The 21154-nt window shown below is 36.8% G+C and overlaps 1 protein-coding gene across 1 annotated transcript; it reads left to right on the top strand.

Annotated features, from left to right (window-relative positions):
- Positions 1–3103: 3103 nt before the first annotated feature.
- Positions 3104–20825, top strand: LOC114257454 (thioredoxin-like protein YLS8). Its single transcript, XM_082893561.1, has 2 exons — positions 3104–3366; positions 20110–20825. The coding sequence occupies exons 1-2, from the start codon at positions 3247–3249 to the stop codon at positions 20416–20418; spliced, it is 429 nt and encodes a 142-aa protein (XP_082749687.1). The 5' UTR covers positions 3104–3246; the 3' UTR covers positions 20419–20825.
- The last annotated feature ends 329 nt before the right edge of the window (positions 20826–21154 follow it).

Here is a 21154-nt window from a genome sequence, read left to right as displayed (position 1 = left end):
CGCCATCCTCCGAATCAGTTCATCCTGTTCTTTTACGCGATCTTCCAGGACTTGAGGATCAACCCTCCTCCTTTGCCTGTCGGGACTTTGAGAGTGACGAGGGCTGCCATTCCGCCTTCCCCTGCCGCTCCTCCTGGAATTATGTTGTTGGGGCTCCAAGTCCGCCATGGGAGGGACAGCAGGTAATCCCTCACGCCTTGCGCCCCCTTCTGGAGTTAGTCCGTCGACGGCGGACTGCGGCAAGTCTTCAATGTGTGCCATTGAATGAGAAAAGGAGAAGCTTAGTCAAGAGGTTTTTGTTCTTGTCTGTTCTTCCCACAGACGGCGCCAATTGTACGGGGAGGAAATAATTCTCCTCGTATAATCCTGTTGACCAAGTCCACGCTCCTCCGTACGACGTCGCTTTGTCACCTGAAAACACAAACGTGAGCTAGCCGGCGGGTGTGTGCCGGAAACCTCTCCGATGCCTAAGTCAGAAAACTTGACAAATAGACAAAGCTCTAAGTTCTCAGAAAGATTATGTTCAATTACCTCCTCCAAGGTGATGTTTGTAGGCTTTTATAAGTTTCCCGTGGCACAATCCTAGTAGGACTTGTACTTCTCCATGCAGAGTCCTCCTAGGATTCATTCTCCTAAGGATAATGCTTATCCTTTTACACCCTCCCCACTGCTTAAACCAAGTGGGATGGTTTTCTTCATGGCCGAACTACCACATGGCCGAAATAACACGGGCTATGCTGAGCCACAGAGAAGGCCGAACTATCCTTAGCTCGGTCTTCTCCTTTAACTCATTACTTCGGCTGTCCCTGTTCAGCCTTGGTGTGCTTAGATCAGACTTCCAAGTAACAAGTTTTGACCGACCTAACCAGATTGTGTCATGACCGGACTAACTCTGAAACCGGTCCTCCCAGAACATACTGCGACCGGACTAACTCTAAGACCGGACCTACTCCGAGTCGTCTCTGGATCGGAGTAGCCTTACTCTTCCTTGGGCCGAAGCTACTATCTCTTCTTGAGCCGGAATAAACTCACCTCCTTGGGCCGAAGTAACTTTGTCTCCCCAAGGCCGGAATAACCTTGCCCTCTAGGTCGGAGTATTCAGTACGGCCTTTTTACGCAGTCCTACGCGTTTTGGGCCTTAATGCCCAACTCTCAGCTCGGCCCAATTTTTCCCAAAAATTACCCTCTCATAATACATCAATGAGATTGTTTATATGCCGATCCAAAAAAAAAAAAATTAGATTGTTTATACTCAAAGTTGTGAATGAAACTCTATATATTTCTTTCATTATATTTTTCTCACGTTTTTTTTTTCACGACAAATTTTTATTTAAATTTTATATTCAAACACAATCTGAATAATAATAATAACTTATAATTTTTTTTTATATAATATTGATTTTTTTTAAAAAAAATCCCATTACAAAAGGTTTCTTTCATTAGATCTTGAAAGTCTCTTTTGATAACTAGATTAAAAATTAATTTTTTAATTTTTTTAAATCATATCACTTCTTTATTATATATATATATATATATATATATATTTTTTTTTTAAATTTTTAAAAAATTAATTTTAACTTACCTCACAAAATAGAAAGTAATTTGGCGTTAATAGAAAGGCCCCGTTTGGTAGAGCTGTAGGAAAGTGATTATAGATTATAACTTACTAGATTATAACTTACAGTTGTGAGCATAAGCTAGTAACCTGTTTGGTGTAGCTGTGGGATTATAGATTTAAGTTGCAGAATAGTGTTTGGTAAATAAGCTGTAAAATAGCTTTTTCTGTATAATTGACTTTTTGCCCTTATATGATATAAAAATGATAATTTTGTCATTTTTTTTCCAATTTTAATTTAAAAAAATTATTTCATTAATAAAAGTTAATATAATTAGTATTAATTAGTGTCAACTAATATAAAAATTATTACACTTGATAAAATGTAATTAATATCAAATAATATTAATATTATTTGATACTAATTATTATTATTTTTTAATATAATTCTTTTTAATACTAATTACAATTAAATTGTTATAATGTTAATATAATTCTTTTAATATTAATATAATTATTATAATGTTAATAGAATTCTTTTTTTAATTTATTATTCTTTTTCATTACAATTAAATTGTGTAATTGATTTAATTCTTTTAATATTAATATAATTATTATAATGTTAATATAATTCTTTTTTTAATTTATTATTCTTTTTCATTACAATTAAATTGTGTTATTTATTTAATGGATATGAATTGCACAATTTATTTCAATATTAATAAATTATTTTTATTATTATCTTGATTATTTTATTTTTTATTTTTATTTCAATTTATTTTGTTCAATATTATTTTTATTATTTTGTTTTTAATTATTATTTTTGTTTAATTTATTTAATTTTTTTCCTTCCTCGTCCTTCTTGAGCCTCCGTACGCCGCAACCCTAGCTTCGATCTTCCTCATCGCCGGTGGTCTGCAATAGAGAAGAGAGAGACGAGATCGAGTGAGATTGCAGATCATATCTAGGGTTTCCTCTGGTTTCGAGAGCTTCTACAGCTTCGAGAGTAGATCGCGCGCGAGCAGATCGCGACGGGAAAGATCGAGATGACGACGGCGCTAGAGTTTCCTCAGATGGGGAAGATCGAGATGACAATCGAGAGAGAGAGAGAATAGAGGTCGCGATGACGATAGATGTTGTGCTGTTGAGGATGAAAATGAGTGTCAGATGCCTTGAGATCGCAATGACGGAGATTACCTGGACCGTTGAAAATCGCCTCCACACTCGCCGGAAATTGCCTCCATCGAGAGAGAGAGAGTGAACAGTGTTTTCAAATGGGATTATATAATGGCATTTTCATAAATAATGGAGATTAGGAGGGGCATTTCAGTCATTTAGCCCCTCCCCAAACAGCTGCACGCATAAGTCGTTTTGTTAAGTATCTCCAGAGCAACTTTAAATTTAAGTTGAAATTTGACTTAAATTAAACCATAAGCTATCCTCATAAGCTATACCAAACGCACTAATATAACTTAATTTAAGTCAAAAACTGTTTTAAGTGGAAATTAAGTTTTACCAAACACCCACAAAGTCAGGATTGTGAACCTTCTAGAGAGAGATGGGTTCATATTGTAAACGATTGCTTCGCCTAAGAAAATAAGTACTAGCAAAAAAAAATCACCAACCAGAGTCCCTTCGCATCAAAGAGGAATTGAATTGAGAAACCAATTCAAGAGAGAGAGAGAGAGAGAATGTCGTACTTGCTGCCGCACTTGCACTCGGGATGGGCGGTGGATCAGGCGATCCTGGCCGAAGAAGAACGCCTCGTCATCATCCGATTCGGCCATGATTGGGACGAAACTTGCATGCAGGTTGTATCTTGATTCTGATTTTCCTGACGTATTGAAGATTCCATTTCGTGTTTTGCTTTGTTTATATAACTACCCACTACTTACGGACTTTAAAAATTCTTTCTTTATAATGTCTAATTATCATTCGCAATTATTTTTAACTTTATTTATCCATTTATGTTTATCTTTTTTCTAAGAAATTCTTCTCTCAGAATGAACCATTAATTGGCCGGTGTTTGTTAGGGGTTGTTTGGATTGACCTAAATAAGTGTACTTTTTATTTTTTTTACATATAGATGTACAAAAAAAGTAGAGAACTGATGTGATGTGATGGAAAAAAAAATAAAATAAAAAGATGGATTATATCGGGGTTGCCAAACTTGGCCTTAATTTATCAAATTGGTTATAGTGGGGTCTTCAATTGTTGGCCAATCTTATGGCGATAATCTTATTTTGCACTAGTGGAAATGTACTTGGCTAAACCAACCTTTTTATTTTTGGCGAATTACTTAATAGTGGAACAGAAAATATATATATATATAAATGCAAATGATTTTGTAATAGGATGCAAATGAAAAACCGTGCGGTGCAACCCTCCATGTTTGGGTAATTTTTTTTTTTTTTTTTTTCCTGTTCAACTGATAAGTAATACACCCTTTATTTTTTTACCCTTTTCTCCCATTTCCAAGATTGGAAATTCTATCTATCCTTTAGGTTGTTTACCAAATCTTTAGCTCTGTTCTATCCCTAATATTTGCTACTAGAGAATGTGTCACCTACACAAGAGTATCCCTAATACACCTGCCCATTCCCTTGCCCCAATCTCTGTTAATTGTGTTACTTGCATGACCTCATCTTCATTAGAGTAGCCCGGGAAAAAATGGGGCTGTTTCAATTTAAGTGGACGTCATTTTGTTCATTGGTGTGATTTTAGGTGCAAAGTATATGAGAAAGGATGCCAAAACTGTTCTTGTTAATGGGGTGTTTTAACTTTGTTGTAATTGAGCTATATCATGCCGTGCGGGATGCTATGAATTTATTTTGTATCAAATGATATGCTTTTTTGGCGTCAAGTCTTTGTGAATAATCTTCAAGTTTGTCAGGCCAAAGGTGAGAAAACTAAATTTAGTCCGTTTTAGGTAATTTGAGGAAAATAGATACAGCGAACACTTATGCACGGTTGCATTCTTTCTTTGTCTAGCGAAGGGTGCAAGTCATCGAATAAGAATGAATTATTGTGTGGAGGTTGAGTTGCTCTACATTGAGAAACCACATATTATATAGTTCACAAAGAATCCAAAATAGTGTTCTTATTACCATTGTCACAAGTATGTCTTCATCATCATTGCTTTTTGAGAAGCTAGTTGCTGACAAACTTGTTGGGTAAACGCTGCAATTTCAAAAAAAGACAAAAGGGGGGCAAAAGAAAGAAAAAACTAAAGTGTGTTTGGTAACGTTTACGTTTTCAGTTTATGTTTATAAAAATTTTATAAACTGGTTTTTGTTTATTTTTAGAAAAACATAAACTACAAATACGTTTGGTTATTGACAAAATGTTTAAAAAAATTTAAAAATATAAAAAAGAGTGAGAAATGGCAAGTGCCGGGGGAAGACGGTGGTGAAAAGTGGTGACAGTGGGTGGCGGGTAGCTAGTGGTGGTAGGTGGTGGTGGTGGGTGTATGGGTGACGGCGGCGGGTGGTGGGTGGCAGCGAGTGAGTGGTGGTGGTGGTGGTGGTGGCAGGTGGTGGACGGTGGTGGCAGGTGGGTGGTGAGTGGTGGTGGCAAGTAAGGGGCGGGTGGTAGTGGCGGGCAGTGGATGGTAGTTGCGGGTGGTGGGTGGTGACGAGTGGATGGCAGATGGGTGGTGGTGGTGGTGGTGGTGGAGGTGGAGGTGGCGAGTGGTGGGTGGTGGTGGCGAGTAGGTGGTGGCTGGTGGGTGGCGGCGGCGAAAGACGGTGGTGGAAAATTGTGGTGGGTGGTGGCTAGTGTTGGGTGGTAAAAAAAAAAAAAAAACTGAAAATTCAAAATGGAAACACATTTTTTGTGTTTTCATTTTTTGACCAAATTTATAAACTGAGGCCACTGATTTATAAATCAAAAATTTTACCAAACAAGTTTTTATTTGAGTTTTTAAAATTTTTGTAAATATAAACAGAAAACTAAAAACGAAAGTGTTATCAAACGGCACCTGCATGTTTGATTATCCGAGGACCGAAGCCCCCAAATGGGTCTGAATTCTCATATTATTCTCATATTGTGCTTTTCATCATGGAAGATCTTATATTTTGTGACTTTTGTAACATTGTTATCAAATCATGAATCGAATTGTGAATCGCTTTATTAAAATAGTGAATCATGAATCATATGGAATCGTGAATTGTAAGATTCACTTTGTTCAACATAATCTATAATTTTATATATGTATATACATATAAAAGTACACACAATGTTTAAAATTAAATAAATATTAATATAACTAAATTTTATATATGTATATCAATTTAATTAATTAATCTCTTTTTATTTTGCGAAAGCAAAGCCGTTTCAGGCATTATGGAAGCAAAATTGAATTGTAACGACTTGTAGTGAATTGCAATTGAATCGTAAGATTCACTCAATTGAAGATCCAACATCGCGAATCGAATCGTTTTGGTCGAAATTCGTATTGAATTGTATGAATTGAATCGTGAGTTGTAAGATTCTAACAACCATACTTATGTCATACTTTCAGATGATATTTGTACTTCCACTCTCGTTGGTTCTTGGAACAATTTTTAATTTTTTTTTTTTTTTGGGGGTCATAACTATTATAATGTATGCATTCATCTACCAAATTTTTTTATTAATTCTTTGACAACTAATATATCTAGTTATCATATATTTGGTCCCAGTTAATTGGTGGTACCATTGAAAGTTTTGATAAAGCTAAGACAGCTTCTAACTTGGTTAGACTATTGGTGGCATCCCAACTTATCTTGAATGTGGTGGAATTTCTAGATGATAGCACTGAGTGAATTGTCTAAACTGCAAAAAAGATGATTGAATTTGAATCGTTGAGGCTATGGTAGTGTGTGAAGGAGATCATGATCATTGGAGTCATTGAAACTATAGCAGTGTGAAGGAGATCATGACCATTAGAGTCCCATCTAAACTTACTAGTAAGAGTACTTGTTCTTTTGGATAGAGCTTCCTTGGTCATAAACTTTTCTGCCCTTGGGATTATACTATTGCTGTGGGTATCAGATGGTTATGGCTAGAGAGGAAGATGTTTCTTATCTTAATCATGCCCAAAATATTTGTTAGATGTTAAATGGCCTAATTTATAGTTGGTTATAGAACAGTGCAATATATCGTGGTTTGTTCAACTGACCAACTTTTTCCTTTTAATAGTCATACTCTCTCATCTCATTATATAACTTGGAAGATAATTTGTAGCTGGTTGGGGTTTCCTAAATTGTTCATATGTATTTTTGCTTTATATAGTTTGAACATATGAACACCTTGGTCTAACTGTATGCTACATGATCAGTTTGAATGTGTTGAAGTAGATACGTTTATCATTTCTTTCGAAAGTTTGTGGTGAGCGGGTTTGTGTTTATTGTGCTGTTTAGTTGGTTAAATAACTTTGAAGCATTGTTGCACTTAGCCTCAGGTGCTGCATGGTCTGTGCGGGTTTGGGTTTGGGTTTGGGTTTGCGTTGGTTTCATGTCCAAATCTTTCCTAAGAATTTAAAATTAATAGATAATAAATCTGTAGTTTAATCAAGCTTTGATGCTGTAGCTTTTGGTTTTGACTCAATGAATTTTATTTAAATGCTGTAATAGAAACTTAGTGCGGTTTGAGAATTTGTTAGCTTGTTGGATTTGTGGGTACTTTCTTGTTGCTGTGCTTTTTTCTATTCTTTTTCTTGTCAATATTCAAGGGGTTGGAACTTATTTCCTATAGAGTTGGTGTTGTTTCTTTAGAGTTTCTTGTTTAACTTTATGCTTGTTCAAGGTTCTGAAAAGTGGTTGTGGTTGCGGTTGCGGGGTGTAAAGACCGCAACGAAACGATTGCGGTAACCGGAAATATGAATTTTTTTATTTTTCGCACAATTTGCAAAAAACTTACCGATACGTATATTTTTTTTTTTTTTCAGAATCATATTTATTGGGTTTTAAAATAAATTTTGATAAATTTTTAATAATTTTTAAGTATGATCCAATATATTTCATATTTTTAAATCACTAGAAAATGATTTTTTTTATATTTTATTTCAATAATTAATGACTTTATATGTCATAAATCCATATTACACTTGTGGCAAAAAATTCTTTTATTCGACTTAGATGTATAAAATTATTTTCAATTATTATACTTGTGGAAGCATATGTACATTTTAACTCAAATAGTTTTAAAAAAGTATACATCCTTAATGGAAGAACTTGACAAAGTACATAACATTATAGCACAATTCACAAATAACAGAGATTACATTTTACATAATGTTACTACTAACATTACATAATGTCACCACAAAAATGAGTGAAGTGGTGCATCTTGGGATTCAGATTGTTGAGCTTAATTGTTGCTGCTACCTTCACCCCACCAAAATGAGTGACATAATGCATCTTGGGATTCAAATTGTTATGCTTGGTTGCTACTCCTACCTTCACCCTATTTTGTAGGAAATATATAAGTGAATGTGCTCATCATGTCATCCCTGTCTGTTTGGTGCACTGGGGGAGAAAATTGATACCTTGGCAGAAAAGGATCAACATACTCTTCTTGGGCTTGTAGATAATTTGGCAAACCGTATCCTAGAGGACCATGTTGTTGAGGGGACCAAGGGTAATTTTGTTGAGGTGGGTAAGGATAGCTCTGACTATCACTGCTATAGGATGGGTAAGGGTGATATGGATAACTCTGACTACTATTAGATGAATCAAACTGTTGCTCTTTGCTTCTTATTCTTTTTTCATCCCTCCGTGTATTACTATTACGAAACCTCCTAGGTAGTTGGGGTAAAGGTACAACAGGTTCTCCAATATCATAATATTCTCCAACATCACATAATTCAAATCCTCCAATAAAATCTTCACTTCCTGCACCAAAACTAGTACTATCACCACCATTGTCGCCGCCACCTCCACCATCACCGTGATAAGTGCCTTCATCGTCACCATCACCATCATCACCTCCTCTATCAGATGGTGTTAAACCACCACTATTATCACTTTGAGTTGAAGTAGGAGTTGAGTTTTGAGAAGTGCGTCGAGCTTGATATCTATGGGTGCCACCACCATCATTTCCATCGCTGCCATCGCCATTGCCATTGCCGCCGCCGCCGCCACCATCATCATCATCTGAGACCAAATCTAGCCATTCAGAATTAACCACACCATCTAGTAAAGGATTTTCCCTTTCTTCTATCCATGGATTTATTGGATCATCTTCTTCAAATATGTAATCCAAGTTAATAGGATTAAAACTCCTATCAATCTCCTCTTGGCTGCTTCTTTTAACATGTCTCAATTTTAATCTCACGTTGTAGGTGATGAAGACTAATCTTTGAATTTTCTTATATTTCAATCTATTCCTCGTCTTCGTATGGATGAGACTAAAACTACTTCAGTTACATTCACAGTGAGATGATGTGGTGGTTTGACTTAACACTTTCACAGCTATTTTTTGAAGTTCAGGAGCACAACTACAATGAATAATCCACCACTCAGCTGCACAAAATTGCATTACATTAGACATAAGTCACAATATGATAGAAAATTATTTAAGTATTCATATATTGTAAATTTGTAATTTTAAAAATAAAACTTGGATTTGATTGTTTCCATGCTCTTTGTGTTAAGAGAGTGCCAAAAGTTTCCTGTTTATCTCGTAACAGCAACAACTACAATTTGGACAATCATTACAAGTAACATTTGCAAAAGTAGATTATTACTATTAAACTTTAAATAATTGGTACGTACTTGATTTGTTGCTTTCACTTGAGCATCCATATTAGGCTCCAATCTGGTAATTACTTTTTTAAGTCCATCTATCACTTCTCTTATTATTACATTGGATGAGGTAACACCATATTGGAATTGAGGATTTAAAAAATAACCTTCAAAAATAAAAAGAAAATTAATAATTGTAAGTAAATATACATTTTATAATTGAAATCGTAATACTTATCAGCCGCGTGCAAATCTAGATGTAATTGAAAAGACCATCGAGTCTCAATAATTTTCCAGTACTCCGTGTAGTAGCGACAGTCTCTTTTAATTGCCAACTTTGCTCTATCTATAGTTTCATATATGAAACCCATTGTTGGCTTCTTATTCCCATCAACCAACCTCAATACTTTGACTAGTGGCTCATGAACTTTACAAAGTTCTGTTGCTTTCTGCCAAAACTCATTTCCCAAAATAATTTTTTTCACCTTGTAAGTCTGCCCAGTCTTTGCCTTCCTCCATCTAGAATTCTTCCACTCATCACTATTAAACATAGCTCTCAATCGTTGTTTATATCTAACAATACTCCTAATGACAATAAAATTTGTAGAAAATTGAGTGATGGCAGGTCGAATCAATTCTCTATCTCTAGTGAATTTTCTCATTAAATCCAACACCCCTCCACTATTATAAATGAAATTGGTGATGGTTTTACCATCTTCAATCACCTTTGCTACATTTTTTTTATTGGCTATGTCTTTTAGCATGAGATCGATACAATGTGCTGAATAAGCTGTTCAATATAAATGTTTTTCTCATTAACATTTTGCCGGCAACTTTCAATGCAAGTTCATTATCAGTCACCACTTGAACAACGTATTGCTCTCCAATTTCATCAACAATTTTATCTAGAAACCCAAAATAATATTCAGTTGTCCTACTAATAATATTAGAGACATCTATTGATTTGTGAAATATAGTACCTCTATTATAGTACACTAAGAAGTTGATGATGTGTTGCCGAGTTAGATTGCTCCAACCATCACACGTGATGGACATACCTCTCTCTGCCTAAATTCCCTTGAATGATCCTATCCTTTCTGTCATTACATTATGCTTCATGCCCAAATATACTTCAGAAACTTCATAACCACTAGGAACCTTTACTCTTGGCCCTACTTCAGCAGCAACATCAAGCATGGGTTGTGTATACTCTGAATTAACTGCATTGAATGGAATACGATTATAGAGTATAAACTAGGACACTGCCTGTCCCAATCTCTCCCTTAACTTCTGTAAATTCATTGTAAAGATTTTTCGCTGCTTTGTACTCTTGCTCTTTTGAAGTTCTACATCTATTGCTTTCAACCTTGCTTCAGGAGCATTGGACATAATCCAATTACGTCCACTCCCACCAGTTTCACGCACGGATTGTGATGGACGAAAAACATTAGCAATACCTGACACTTTTGGCATTCTTTGACAAGATGACAAGATGAGACATGACGAGAGCACGACACCAACTATAGAGATCAACACCGGCGAAGATGGAAGCCGAATGAACCTCTGCCAATGATGGAAATCAAGACCAACGAAGATGGTCCCTATTCTGAAGATTGTGGAGATTTTTGTTATGTGTAGTGGTGAAAATAAAGAGTTTTTGGTATGTGTGATGGTGTATATTCAAATAGTTAGTATTGTGTCAATATAAGGTTAGTAATGGAAATCTAATGTGTGAAATAAGATATTTTTAAACCTTAAAAATTATTTTGTGTGTGTAGTAATTGATACTGTGTACTGAGAGTATTAGTGATATGTAAATAGAATCGTCCATCTTTCATAGGAGATGATATCTTACATTGTGATTTGTGATTTGGCCATTCCATAAAAGATTAATTACAAATATGAAATAAATTTATTAAATTAGGCAATTATAATCCAATAACACACAAATCTCAATAATTGACACAAGAAATAGTCCAAAATTAAAAGAAATAAACAATTACTTACAATTTTCAAAAGGGTTAGGTATTGCTAATGTTTTTCGTTGATCATAATCCGTGCGTGAAACTGGTGAGAGTGGACGTAATTGGGTTATGCCCAATGCTCCTGAAGCAAGGTTGAAAGCAATAGATGTAGAACTCCAAAAGAGCAAGAGTACAAAGCAACAAAAAATCTCTACAATGAATTTGCAGAAGTTAAGGGAGAGATTGGGACAGGCAGTGTCCTAGTTTATACTCTATAAACGTATTCCATTCAATGCAGTTAATTCAAAGTAGGGAGAGATTGGGACAGGCAGTGTCCTAGTTTATACTCTATAAACGTATTCCATTCAATGCAGTTAATTCAAAGTATATACAACCCATGCTTGATGTTGCTGCTGAAGCAAGGCTAAGAGTAAAGGTTCCTAGTAGTTATGAAGTTTTTGAAGTATATTTGGGCATAGAGCATAATGAAATGACAGAAAGGATAGGATCATTCAAGGGAATTTCGACAGAGAGAGGTGTATCCATCATGTGTGATGGTTGGAGCAATCTAACTCGGCAACACATCATCAACTTCTTAGTGTACTGCAATAGAGGTACTATATTTCACAAATCAATTGATGCCTCTAATATTATTAGTAGGACAACTGAATATTATTTTGGGCTGCTAGATAAAATTGTTGATGAAATTGGAGAGCAATACGTTGTTCAAGTGGTGACTGATAATGAATTTGCATTGAAAGCTGCCGACAAAATGTTAATGAGAAAAATGAAACATTTATATTGGACAGTTTGTTCGGCACATTCTATAGATCCCGTGCTACAAGACATAGCCAATAAGAAAAGTATAGCACAGGTGATTGAAGATGGTAAATAGTAGATGGGTGTTGGATTTAATGAGAAAATTCACTGGAGATAGAGAATTGATTCGACCTGCCATCACTCGATTTGCTACAAATTTTATTGTCATTGAGAGTATTGTTAGATATAAACAACAATTGAGAGCTATGTTTAATAGTGATGAGTGGAAGAATTCTAGATGGGGGGAAGGCAAAAGGCAAAGACTTGGGCAGCCTTATAAGGTGAAAAAAATTATTTTAGGAAAGGAGTTTTGGCAGAAAGCAACAGAACTTTGTAAAGTTAATGAACCACTAGTCAGAGTATTGAGGTTGGTTGAAGGGGATGAGAAGCCAACAATGGGTTTCATATATGAAGCTATAGATAGAACAAAGTTGGCAATTAAAAGAGACTGTTGCTACTACACAGAGTATTGGAAAATTATTGATACTCGATGGTCTTTTCAGTTACATCAAGATTTGCATGCGGCTGGTAAGTGTTACGATTTCAATTATAAAATGTATATTTACTTACAATTATTAATTTTCTTTTTATTTTTGAAGGATGTTTTTTAAATCCTCAATTCCAATATGGTGTTACCTCATCCAAAAAAATAATAAGAGAAGTAATGGATGGACTTAAAAAAGTAATTGCCAGATTGGAGTCTAATGTGGATGCTCAAGTGAAAACAAAAAATCAAGTACATACCAATTATTTAAATTTTAATAGTAATAATCTACTTTTGCAAATGTTACTTGTAATGATTGTTCAAATTGTAGTTGTTACTGTTTCGAGATAAACAACAAACTTTTGGCACTCCTTTAGCACAAAGAGCATGGAAACAATCAAATCCAGGTTTTATTTTCAAAATTACAAATTTACAATGTATAAATACTTAAATAATTTCTATCATATTTTGACTTATGTCTAATGCAATGTAATTTTGTGCAGCTGAGTGGTGGATTATTCACAGTAGTTGTGCTCTTGAACTTCAAAAAATAGTTGTAAAAGTGTTAAGTCAAACCACCACATCATCTCACTGTGAACGTGATTGGAGTACTTTTTGTCTCATCCATACGAAGACGAGGAATAGATTGAAATATAAAAAAATCCAAAGATTAGTCTTCGTCACCTACAACATGAGATTAAAATTGAGGCATGTTAAAAGAAGCAGCCAAGAGGAGATTGATAGGAGTTTTAATCCTATTAACTTGGATTACATATTTGAAGAAGATGATCAAATAAATCCATGGATAGAAGAAAGGGAAAATCCTTTATTAGATGGTGTGGATAATTCTGAATGGCTAGATTTGGTCTCAGATGATGATGATGATGGTGGCGGCGGCAATGACAGCAATGGAAACGATGGTCGTGGCACCCATAGATATCAAGTTCGACGCACTTCTCAAGGCTCAACTCCTACTCCAACTCAAAGTGATAATAGCGGTGGTTTAACACCATCTAATGGAGGAGGTGATGATAGTGACGGCGGAGGCACTTCTCACGGTGATGGTGGATGTGGCGGCGACAATGGTGGTGATGGTACTAGTTTTGGTGCAGGAAGTGAAGATTTTATTGCAGGATTTAAATTATGTGATGTTGGAGAACATTATGATATTGGAGAACCTGTTGCACCTTTACCCCAACTACTTAGGAGGTTTCGTGGTAGTGATACACGTAGGGATGAAAGAAGAATAAGAAGCAGAGAACAATAACTTGATTCATTTGATAGTAGTCAGAGTTATTCATATCACCCTTACCCATCCTATAGCAGTGATAGCCAGAGCTATCCTTACCCACCTCAACAAAATTACCCTTGGCCCCTCAACAACATGGTCCTCTAGGATACGGTTTGCCAAATTATCTACAAGCTCAAGAAGAGTATGTTGATCCTTTCCTGCCAAGGTATCCATTTTCACCCCTAGCACACCAAACTGACAGGGATGACATGATGAGCAGATTCACTTATATAATTCCTACTGGATGGGGGTGAAGGTAGCAGCAACAATCAAGCTCAACAATTTGAATCCCAAGATGCACCACGTCACTCATTTTGGTGGTGACATTATGTAATTTTAGTAGTAACATAATGTAATCTCTGTTTTTTGTGAATTGTGCTATGATGTTATGTACTTTGTCAAGTTCTTCTATTAAGGATGCATGCTTTTTTAAAACTATTTGAGTTAAAATGTACATATGCTTCCACAAGTGTAATAATTAAAAATAATTTTATACATCTAAGTCGAATAAAAGAAATTTTTGCCACAAGTGTAATATAGATTTATGACATAAAAAGTCATTAATTATTGAAATAAAATATAAAAAAAAATTCATTTTCTAGTGATTTAAAAATATGAAATATATTGAATCATACTTAAAAATTATCAAAATTTATTTTAAAACCCAATAAATATGATTCTAAAAAAAAAAATATGCGTATTAGTAAGTACTTTAAAAAATATGCAAAAAATAAAAAAATTCATAGTTCCGTTTACTGCAACCGTTACGCTGCGGTCTTTACACCCCACAACTGCAACCGCGCTACCGCCACTGTTATGGCAACCGCAACTGCAACCGCAACTGCTTTTCAGAACCTTGACTTGAACCAATTTGGAATAAGCTCAATCTTACAATCCAGGCTTGCCTTCAACCCCCAAATTAGTGTCTCCTAACTAGATTTCTAGGTGCGTATAATTGGGATGATCAAATTGAATAAATTCTTGGTCAGATATCTGATAATAATTATGAAAAATAGGATTATTTGGCTATCCTAGGGATTAATTGTTACAATAACTCTAGTCAGGCCTCAATTAGTTCCAGCAATATGCATACTTGACCTTCAAGTTTTTGCCATCTGGATGTGTCATGACCTCAGCCATTGTCATGCATGTCATTCTAAGAAGCACGGATATGTGAACATGTGACAAGACATGAACATGTGGATATGCAAATTTTCAAAAAAAATGCAGTACATGACACACCAAGGACACATACAAAACATATAATTTATATATTTATTATATGTTATATTTTTTAATATTATATATTTATTCTATGTCCTCAGTGTGTGCCCAACGTATTCGACTCCTTCAACATGTCTGACATGTGTTCAGAGCATGTCTATGATGTCTATGTCCAACTCATGTACGTGACCTCCAGAGAGGTGCTTGTGCTTTATTGGTGGCATTTATCAGGTTCAGTGGAACGCACCCCAAAAGCTAGCTATTAAAGTGTGGGTGTCCTCACATTTATATGCTTAATATTACTTTAGTACTCAGGCGATGTAGGACTTCACTTCACACCTTCCCTCACGCCCAGTGTCCTCACTTGGGCAGCACTTGCGGCATGTAGGCCAGGGAGACGCACCCTACCCATCTCTAATTCCTCTGGCTCTCATATCATGTTACATGGTCTTGGGTAGAACTCACCCCAAAAGCTAGCTATTAAGGTGAGGGTGCCCTCACGCTTATATGCTTAATATTACTTTAGTACTTAGGTCATGTGGGACTTTGCTTCACAGGGAAATCAAATTAATTAAAATGCTAATGCTATTCCATTGTTTATGTTGTTTGTTGTTCGGTTTGTTTTACAAAAGTGTTGGTTTTGAGCTGCTGTTTTGTGAAAATAAGTACTGTGCTTGTAGCTTATTTTGTTAACAGGGCATTCTTTATCCATCTAGGAAAAGGCACTCAACTTTGTGATAGCTTAGAACGTAGGCCAATCAGCATGTAGTAGCTACCATTTGCCTCCAGTGCAAGGTTGTTACGAAGTTAATCTGGCAACCTGATAGAGATTATTTTCACATAAAGTTAGATGTTCATGCATTTGTTGAATAGTTCAGGTCTCAAACTCTCACCTAGACTGAATCTTTAGTTTTAGGCTTTTACTTATCAGAATGTTAACAAAATGAAAACATGAAGATAACAGTGCACACGCAGATTGTGCTCTTTGATCCTTGTAATTTTGCACGTGGATGATCCCCTTTTAATATTTCAGTGGATCATTTGTTTTTCAAGGAGTGCCCCTGTTCTTTTTTCTTTTCAAAATTTTGTAATGCTTGTTGACAAGATGATATATGAGTAGGCTTTTGAAATAAGTACTAGGTTTTTGTATGTTTTACCAGCTGCTTCAGAATTGTTTTTCTTTCTTGTCTAACTCACCTGCTGTGGAATAATTGATTTGTGTTACTCCCTCTCTTTCATTTTTCCCTTCTGTTTTTCTGGTATTTGTTTTTGTTCTATTTTGCTTTTGTTTTGTATTTATATAAGAGTAATGCTATACAAATAAAAAATTCATACATAATTTTTATACATATATTGTTAGAATTTCCCATCTTTACCTTCACCTACTCCACTACACACTCCACTTCACCTACCTCTACTCCACTACACACTCCACTTCACCTAACCCACTATCACCTCCACTACACCTACTACCACATTACCTTCACCTACTCCACTACACACTCCACTTCACCTACCTCTACTCCACTACACACTCCACTTCACCTAACCCACTATCACCTCCACTACACCTACTACCACATTTTCTTCTATATATAGATTGTATAGGAATTGTAATTAATGCATCTCTTGTAATCTATCAATATATCAATCAATAATAATACATACAATTTATTCTCTCTCTTTCTCTATACATTATTTCTTACATGGTATCAGAGCTGGTTTAAAACCTAGTATTTTCGCTTCCCCGGCGGGCGGCAACCTCACCTTAGCCGCCCGCCGGACCTCAACCTATTCCGCTGATAAAATCAACAAAGATTTGTGCAACTGTAGTCATGTGTGAGGCTGATGGAGAAGAATTCTTCACCTCATATGACGAGACAGTCTGGAACTGGAAACACTGCAACATTCTGCTCTGGAATTCTGCAGCAGCTAGATTATAGCTTGGTTGAGTGCCAAGCTTTGGTTCTTCCACCCACTCTTGAACTTGCCCAGCAAAGTGTGAAGGTTCATGCTTGTGTTGGAGGGACTAGTGTGCGCGAAGATCAGCGCATTCTCTCCAGTGGGGTTCATGTTGTTGTTGGTACTCCTGGTCGTGTGTTTGACATGTTGCGGAGACAATCACTTCGCCCTGTTTACATCAAAATGTTTGTCTTGGATGAAGCTGATGAAATGCTGTCACGAGGTTTTTAAAAATCAGATCTATGATATTTTCCAGTTGCTGTCACCCAAAATCCAGGTTGGGGTGTTCTCAGTTGCTGCCACCCAAAATCCAGGTTGGGGTGTTCTCTGCCACAATGCCACCGGAGGCTCTTGAAATCACCAGGAAATTCATGAATAAGCCTGGAAAGAGAAAAAGCTCATGCTAGGATTTGCGAAGTGATTCGCTGCAGGAATTTTGGCTTTGGATGAAACCCTTACCATACTCCACTCATTCTCTCCAACTGTTCTAACTTTTTATTTTTATTATTATTATTATTATATCAAATAATCAATGCACTCATGTTCCCCACTAACAGTGTCCACTTTTGACCCAAACCATTTTCAATCCATCATTTCTCCTTCACCTTTTGCACCCCACTCACCGACTCTCTCTCCACTTTATCACATGGGTTTGTCCCTCTCTCTCCTCCATTTGATTTCAAAAATCACTTATTTTTATTTATTTTTTCCAAGTCACTTTTCCTCTTTTTTAAATACCCCACTTTATTTTGAAACAATCGCACTGATGTTTTTCATATAATCCATCTATAAATATTTTTTATCTATTTTCTTTCTCCCTTGTTTTCTTTCATTTTATTTTTATTTTTTCAACAAAACACTCCCAAAAAAAAAAAAAAAAAAAAAACAACATTTTACAAACTTGTCATTTCTTCATGTCGGGGATCAACCCCGATCAGCATTTTACACCATAAAAAAAAAATAAAAATAAAAATAAAAATAAAAAAAACACAAAACAAAACAAAACACAACCAACACAAATCGGAACAGTGGGATTTTTCTTCTCGCCTATTCCGCCGGTCTTTTCTTCTTGCCACCGTCTTGGGCGGCCCTTGCCGGTGTTGCCTCCGTGTTTCCCACTCCACTGGGCATGATCACTACTCCCTGCTCCTCCACTGCAGCATATGGCGGCCCTCCAAATCGGAACATAAAACTGGCCTTCCGCTTCAGTTCCTTGTTTTCCGCCTTAAGCACACTTATCTCTGCTCGCGCATCCTTATACATGCGTTGGAGCAGAGCCAGCTGGGAGTTTAAATGCTGCACTTCATTTGTCCTACTCTGCAGCCGGTTCGACAAATTTGTGACCGCCGTCATGGTTTCCACGCATGACTTCAGAGTATACTGATTAGCCTCAATATCAGTTTGCATCGCCATTTTTTGCTCCACCGACCGCATCGGAAAGTTCAATGGAGCAAAACCAGAGGTGTTTGGTTGCGGTTCACTGGCCACCGCACCAGTTATTTCTCTTGTGGGCTCGTTCAGTTCTGGAAAGAGCGTGAGCAGGTTCTGGGTAACTGGACGGGAAGAAGAGGCCATGTTTTTGAGTTGCTAAGTGTTTCAGAGAAGGGTTGGTTTCCGGGTGTTTCAAGATTTGCAGAGACAAGCTCTCCGAGCGTTCAGAGGTTTCAGACTCGTATGCACAGCCTTCGCCTCAACCTTGTTTTAAATAGCCAGGGCCAGCCACGCGCATCGCGCGCCTCTTGCCGCCCGACAAACTGGCACGCCTTTTCATGGCACATCTTTTGATAAAGTGGACGCGCCTTTTGATGGCACGCCTTTTGATGGCACATCTTTTTATGAATTGGGCACGCCTTTTGATGGCACGCCTTTTTATGGATTGGACACGCTTTTTGATGGCACGCCTTTTGAAAGATTGGGCACACCTTTTGAGGGTGCGACTTTTTAGGGGTCCGACAAGACTCTGTAAACTGTCCCGACATTGATTCCGGTTAGCTCCTTCATGGGTCCGACAAGACTCTGTAAACTGTCCCGACATTGATTCCGGTTAGTTTCTACAAGGGTCCGACAAGACTCTGTAAACTGTCCCGACATTGATTCCGGTTAGCTCCTTTATGGGTCCGACAAGACTCTGTAAACTGTCTCGACATTGATTCCGGTTAGCTCCTTTATGGGTCCGACAAGACTCTGTAAACTGTCCCGACATAGATTCCGGTTAGTTTCTACAAGGGTCCAGCAAGACTCCGTAAACTGTCATAAACTGTCTTCTACAACGGTCCGACATGACCCCATAAACTGTCTTCTACAACGGTCCGACATGACCCCATAAACTGTCTACAATATCGGTCTGACACCACCATACCGTGTCCTCTACAACGTTATGACACTCCATACGGTGTCTTCACCAACGGTCTGACACGACCATACAGTGTCTCCTATCCTTTTTTATTTTTATGTATTTTCTTGTTTTGTTACTCTCTCCAAACTCAAGTTGGTTAGTTTCTCTCCTCCTTGAGTTTGCGGGGGGCTGTTAGAATTTCCCATCTTTACCTTCACCTACTCCACTACACACTCCACTTCACCTACCTCTACTCCACTACACACTCCACTTCACCTAACCCACTATCACCTCCACTACACCTACTACCACATTACCTTCACCTACTCCACTACACACTCCACTTCACCTACCTCTACTCCACTACACACTCCACTTCACCTAACCCACTATCACCTCCACTACACCTACTACCACATTTTCTTCTATATATAGATTGTATAGGAATTGTAATTAATGCATCTCTTGTAATCTATCAATATATCAATCAATAATAATACATACAATTTATTCTCTCTCTTTCTCTATACATTATTTCTTACATATATGGACCTTTTACTTCAAACAAAACACCATTGAAAATGAACTTATTTACAATAATGGTATTGTCACGTCATTTTTGTCAAGTTTTTTGTATGAATTTTATGTAAGAATACAATTGTACTTTATATAATACTGTTACTTTTGTTTTGTATTTGGCATCGACTAGTATCTGTTGTATGACTTGTGTGTGTGTTGGGTTTTGTAGATGGATGAGGTACTGGCTTCGGTTGCTGAGACAATAAAGAACTTTGCGGTTATATACCTGGTGGACATCACAGAGGTGCCCCACTTCAATACAATGTATGAGCTGTATGACCCAGCAACGGTGATGTTCTTTTTCAGGAACAAACACATAATGATTGATCTTGGCACGGGAAACAACAACAAGATCAACTGGGCTTTAAAGGACAAGCAGGAGTTCATCGATATTGTCGAAACAGTGTATCGTGGGGCCAGGAAGGGACGTGGTCTGGTCATCGCACCCGAAGACTACTCCACTAAGTACCGCTATTAAGCCCTCCCGCTACTTCTTGTTCCATTGGAAACTGTTTTATAAATCAAAAACATGTTTGTATTAAGCTTCGAATTCTAATTGGGTTGAATATGTGGAGGATATCATATGTACAAGTACTCTCTGTTGGGCTTTTGCCTTTTCATTGGATGTCTGGGCATGGACCGACGATGTAATGCTATCTGAAACATATCAGCACCTTATCTAGCAATTCACTGAAGCATGTTAATCTGCATTTTGTATATATATATTTTCATCGTCCAGTTTTCTCATTACTGCTTATGAGTTGTTTAAGGCTGCTCAAGAAACCCGGCTGAAGCAGTGAACTGGTCCATAAAGTTCGGTTTGGTTTGGTTTTGTTGTAAAAGTTTATGGTTTGAGTCAAAGCGGACTGGTTTATTTATAGTATATATACTGCTCTTTTCAAACCTACCCTAGTCTCATAACTGTCTCAACTCTTGTTTCCTGTGATCTCTAAGTTGTGTGTTTTTTTGGTTGGTTTTGGAACCAAGTTTTTTTTTTTTTTTTTTTTTTCTCCTTGTAAGTTTGGTTTTGGTCCAGTTTTGTTTACGTTTGGCTCTGAGATTACTAGAACAGTTTGGATTGGTTTGGTACCTGAATTGAATATTATCCTGCAATCATTCACCCTCACAAACGCCCTTCCAGTCTCCCCCTTCACCCCTCCAAGCACCTCTGTGGAGAGAGAGAGAGAGAGAGAGAGAGAGGATTTTTAGATCTA

The sequence above is a fragment of the Camellia sinensis genome, chromosome 11 (genome assembly GCF_055761805.1).
Source record: "Camellia sinensis isolate YWXY chromosome 11, ASM5576180v1, whole genome shotgun sequence".
NCBI lineage: Eukaryota > Viridiplantae > Streptophyta > Magnoliopsida > Ericales > Theaceae > Camellia > Camellia sinensis.
Note: the sequence above shows the minus strand (reverse complement) of the source record. Positions and strands in the feature narration are given on the sequence as shown.

Coding starts and splice junctions, on each gene's coding strand:
- LOC114257454 (XM_082893561.1), top strand. CDS start 3,247: ATGTCGTACTTGCTGCCGCACTTGCACTCGGGATGGGCGGTGGATCAG. Junction 3,367..20,109: donor GGGACGAAACTTGCATGCAG/GTTGTATCTTGA, acceptor TGGGTTTTGTAG/ATGGATGAGGTACTGGCTTC.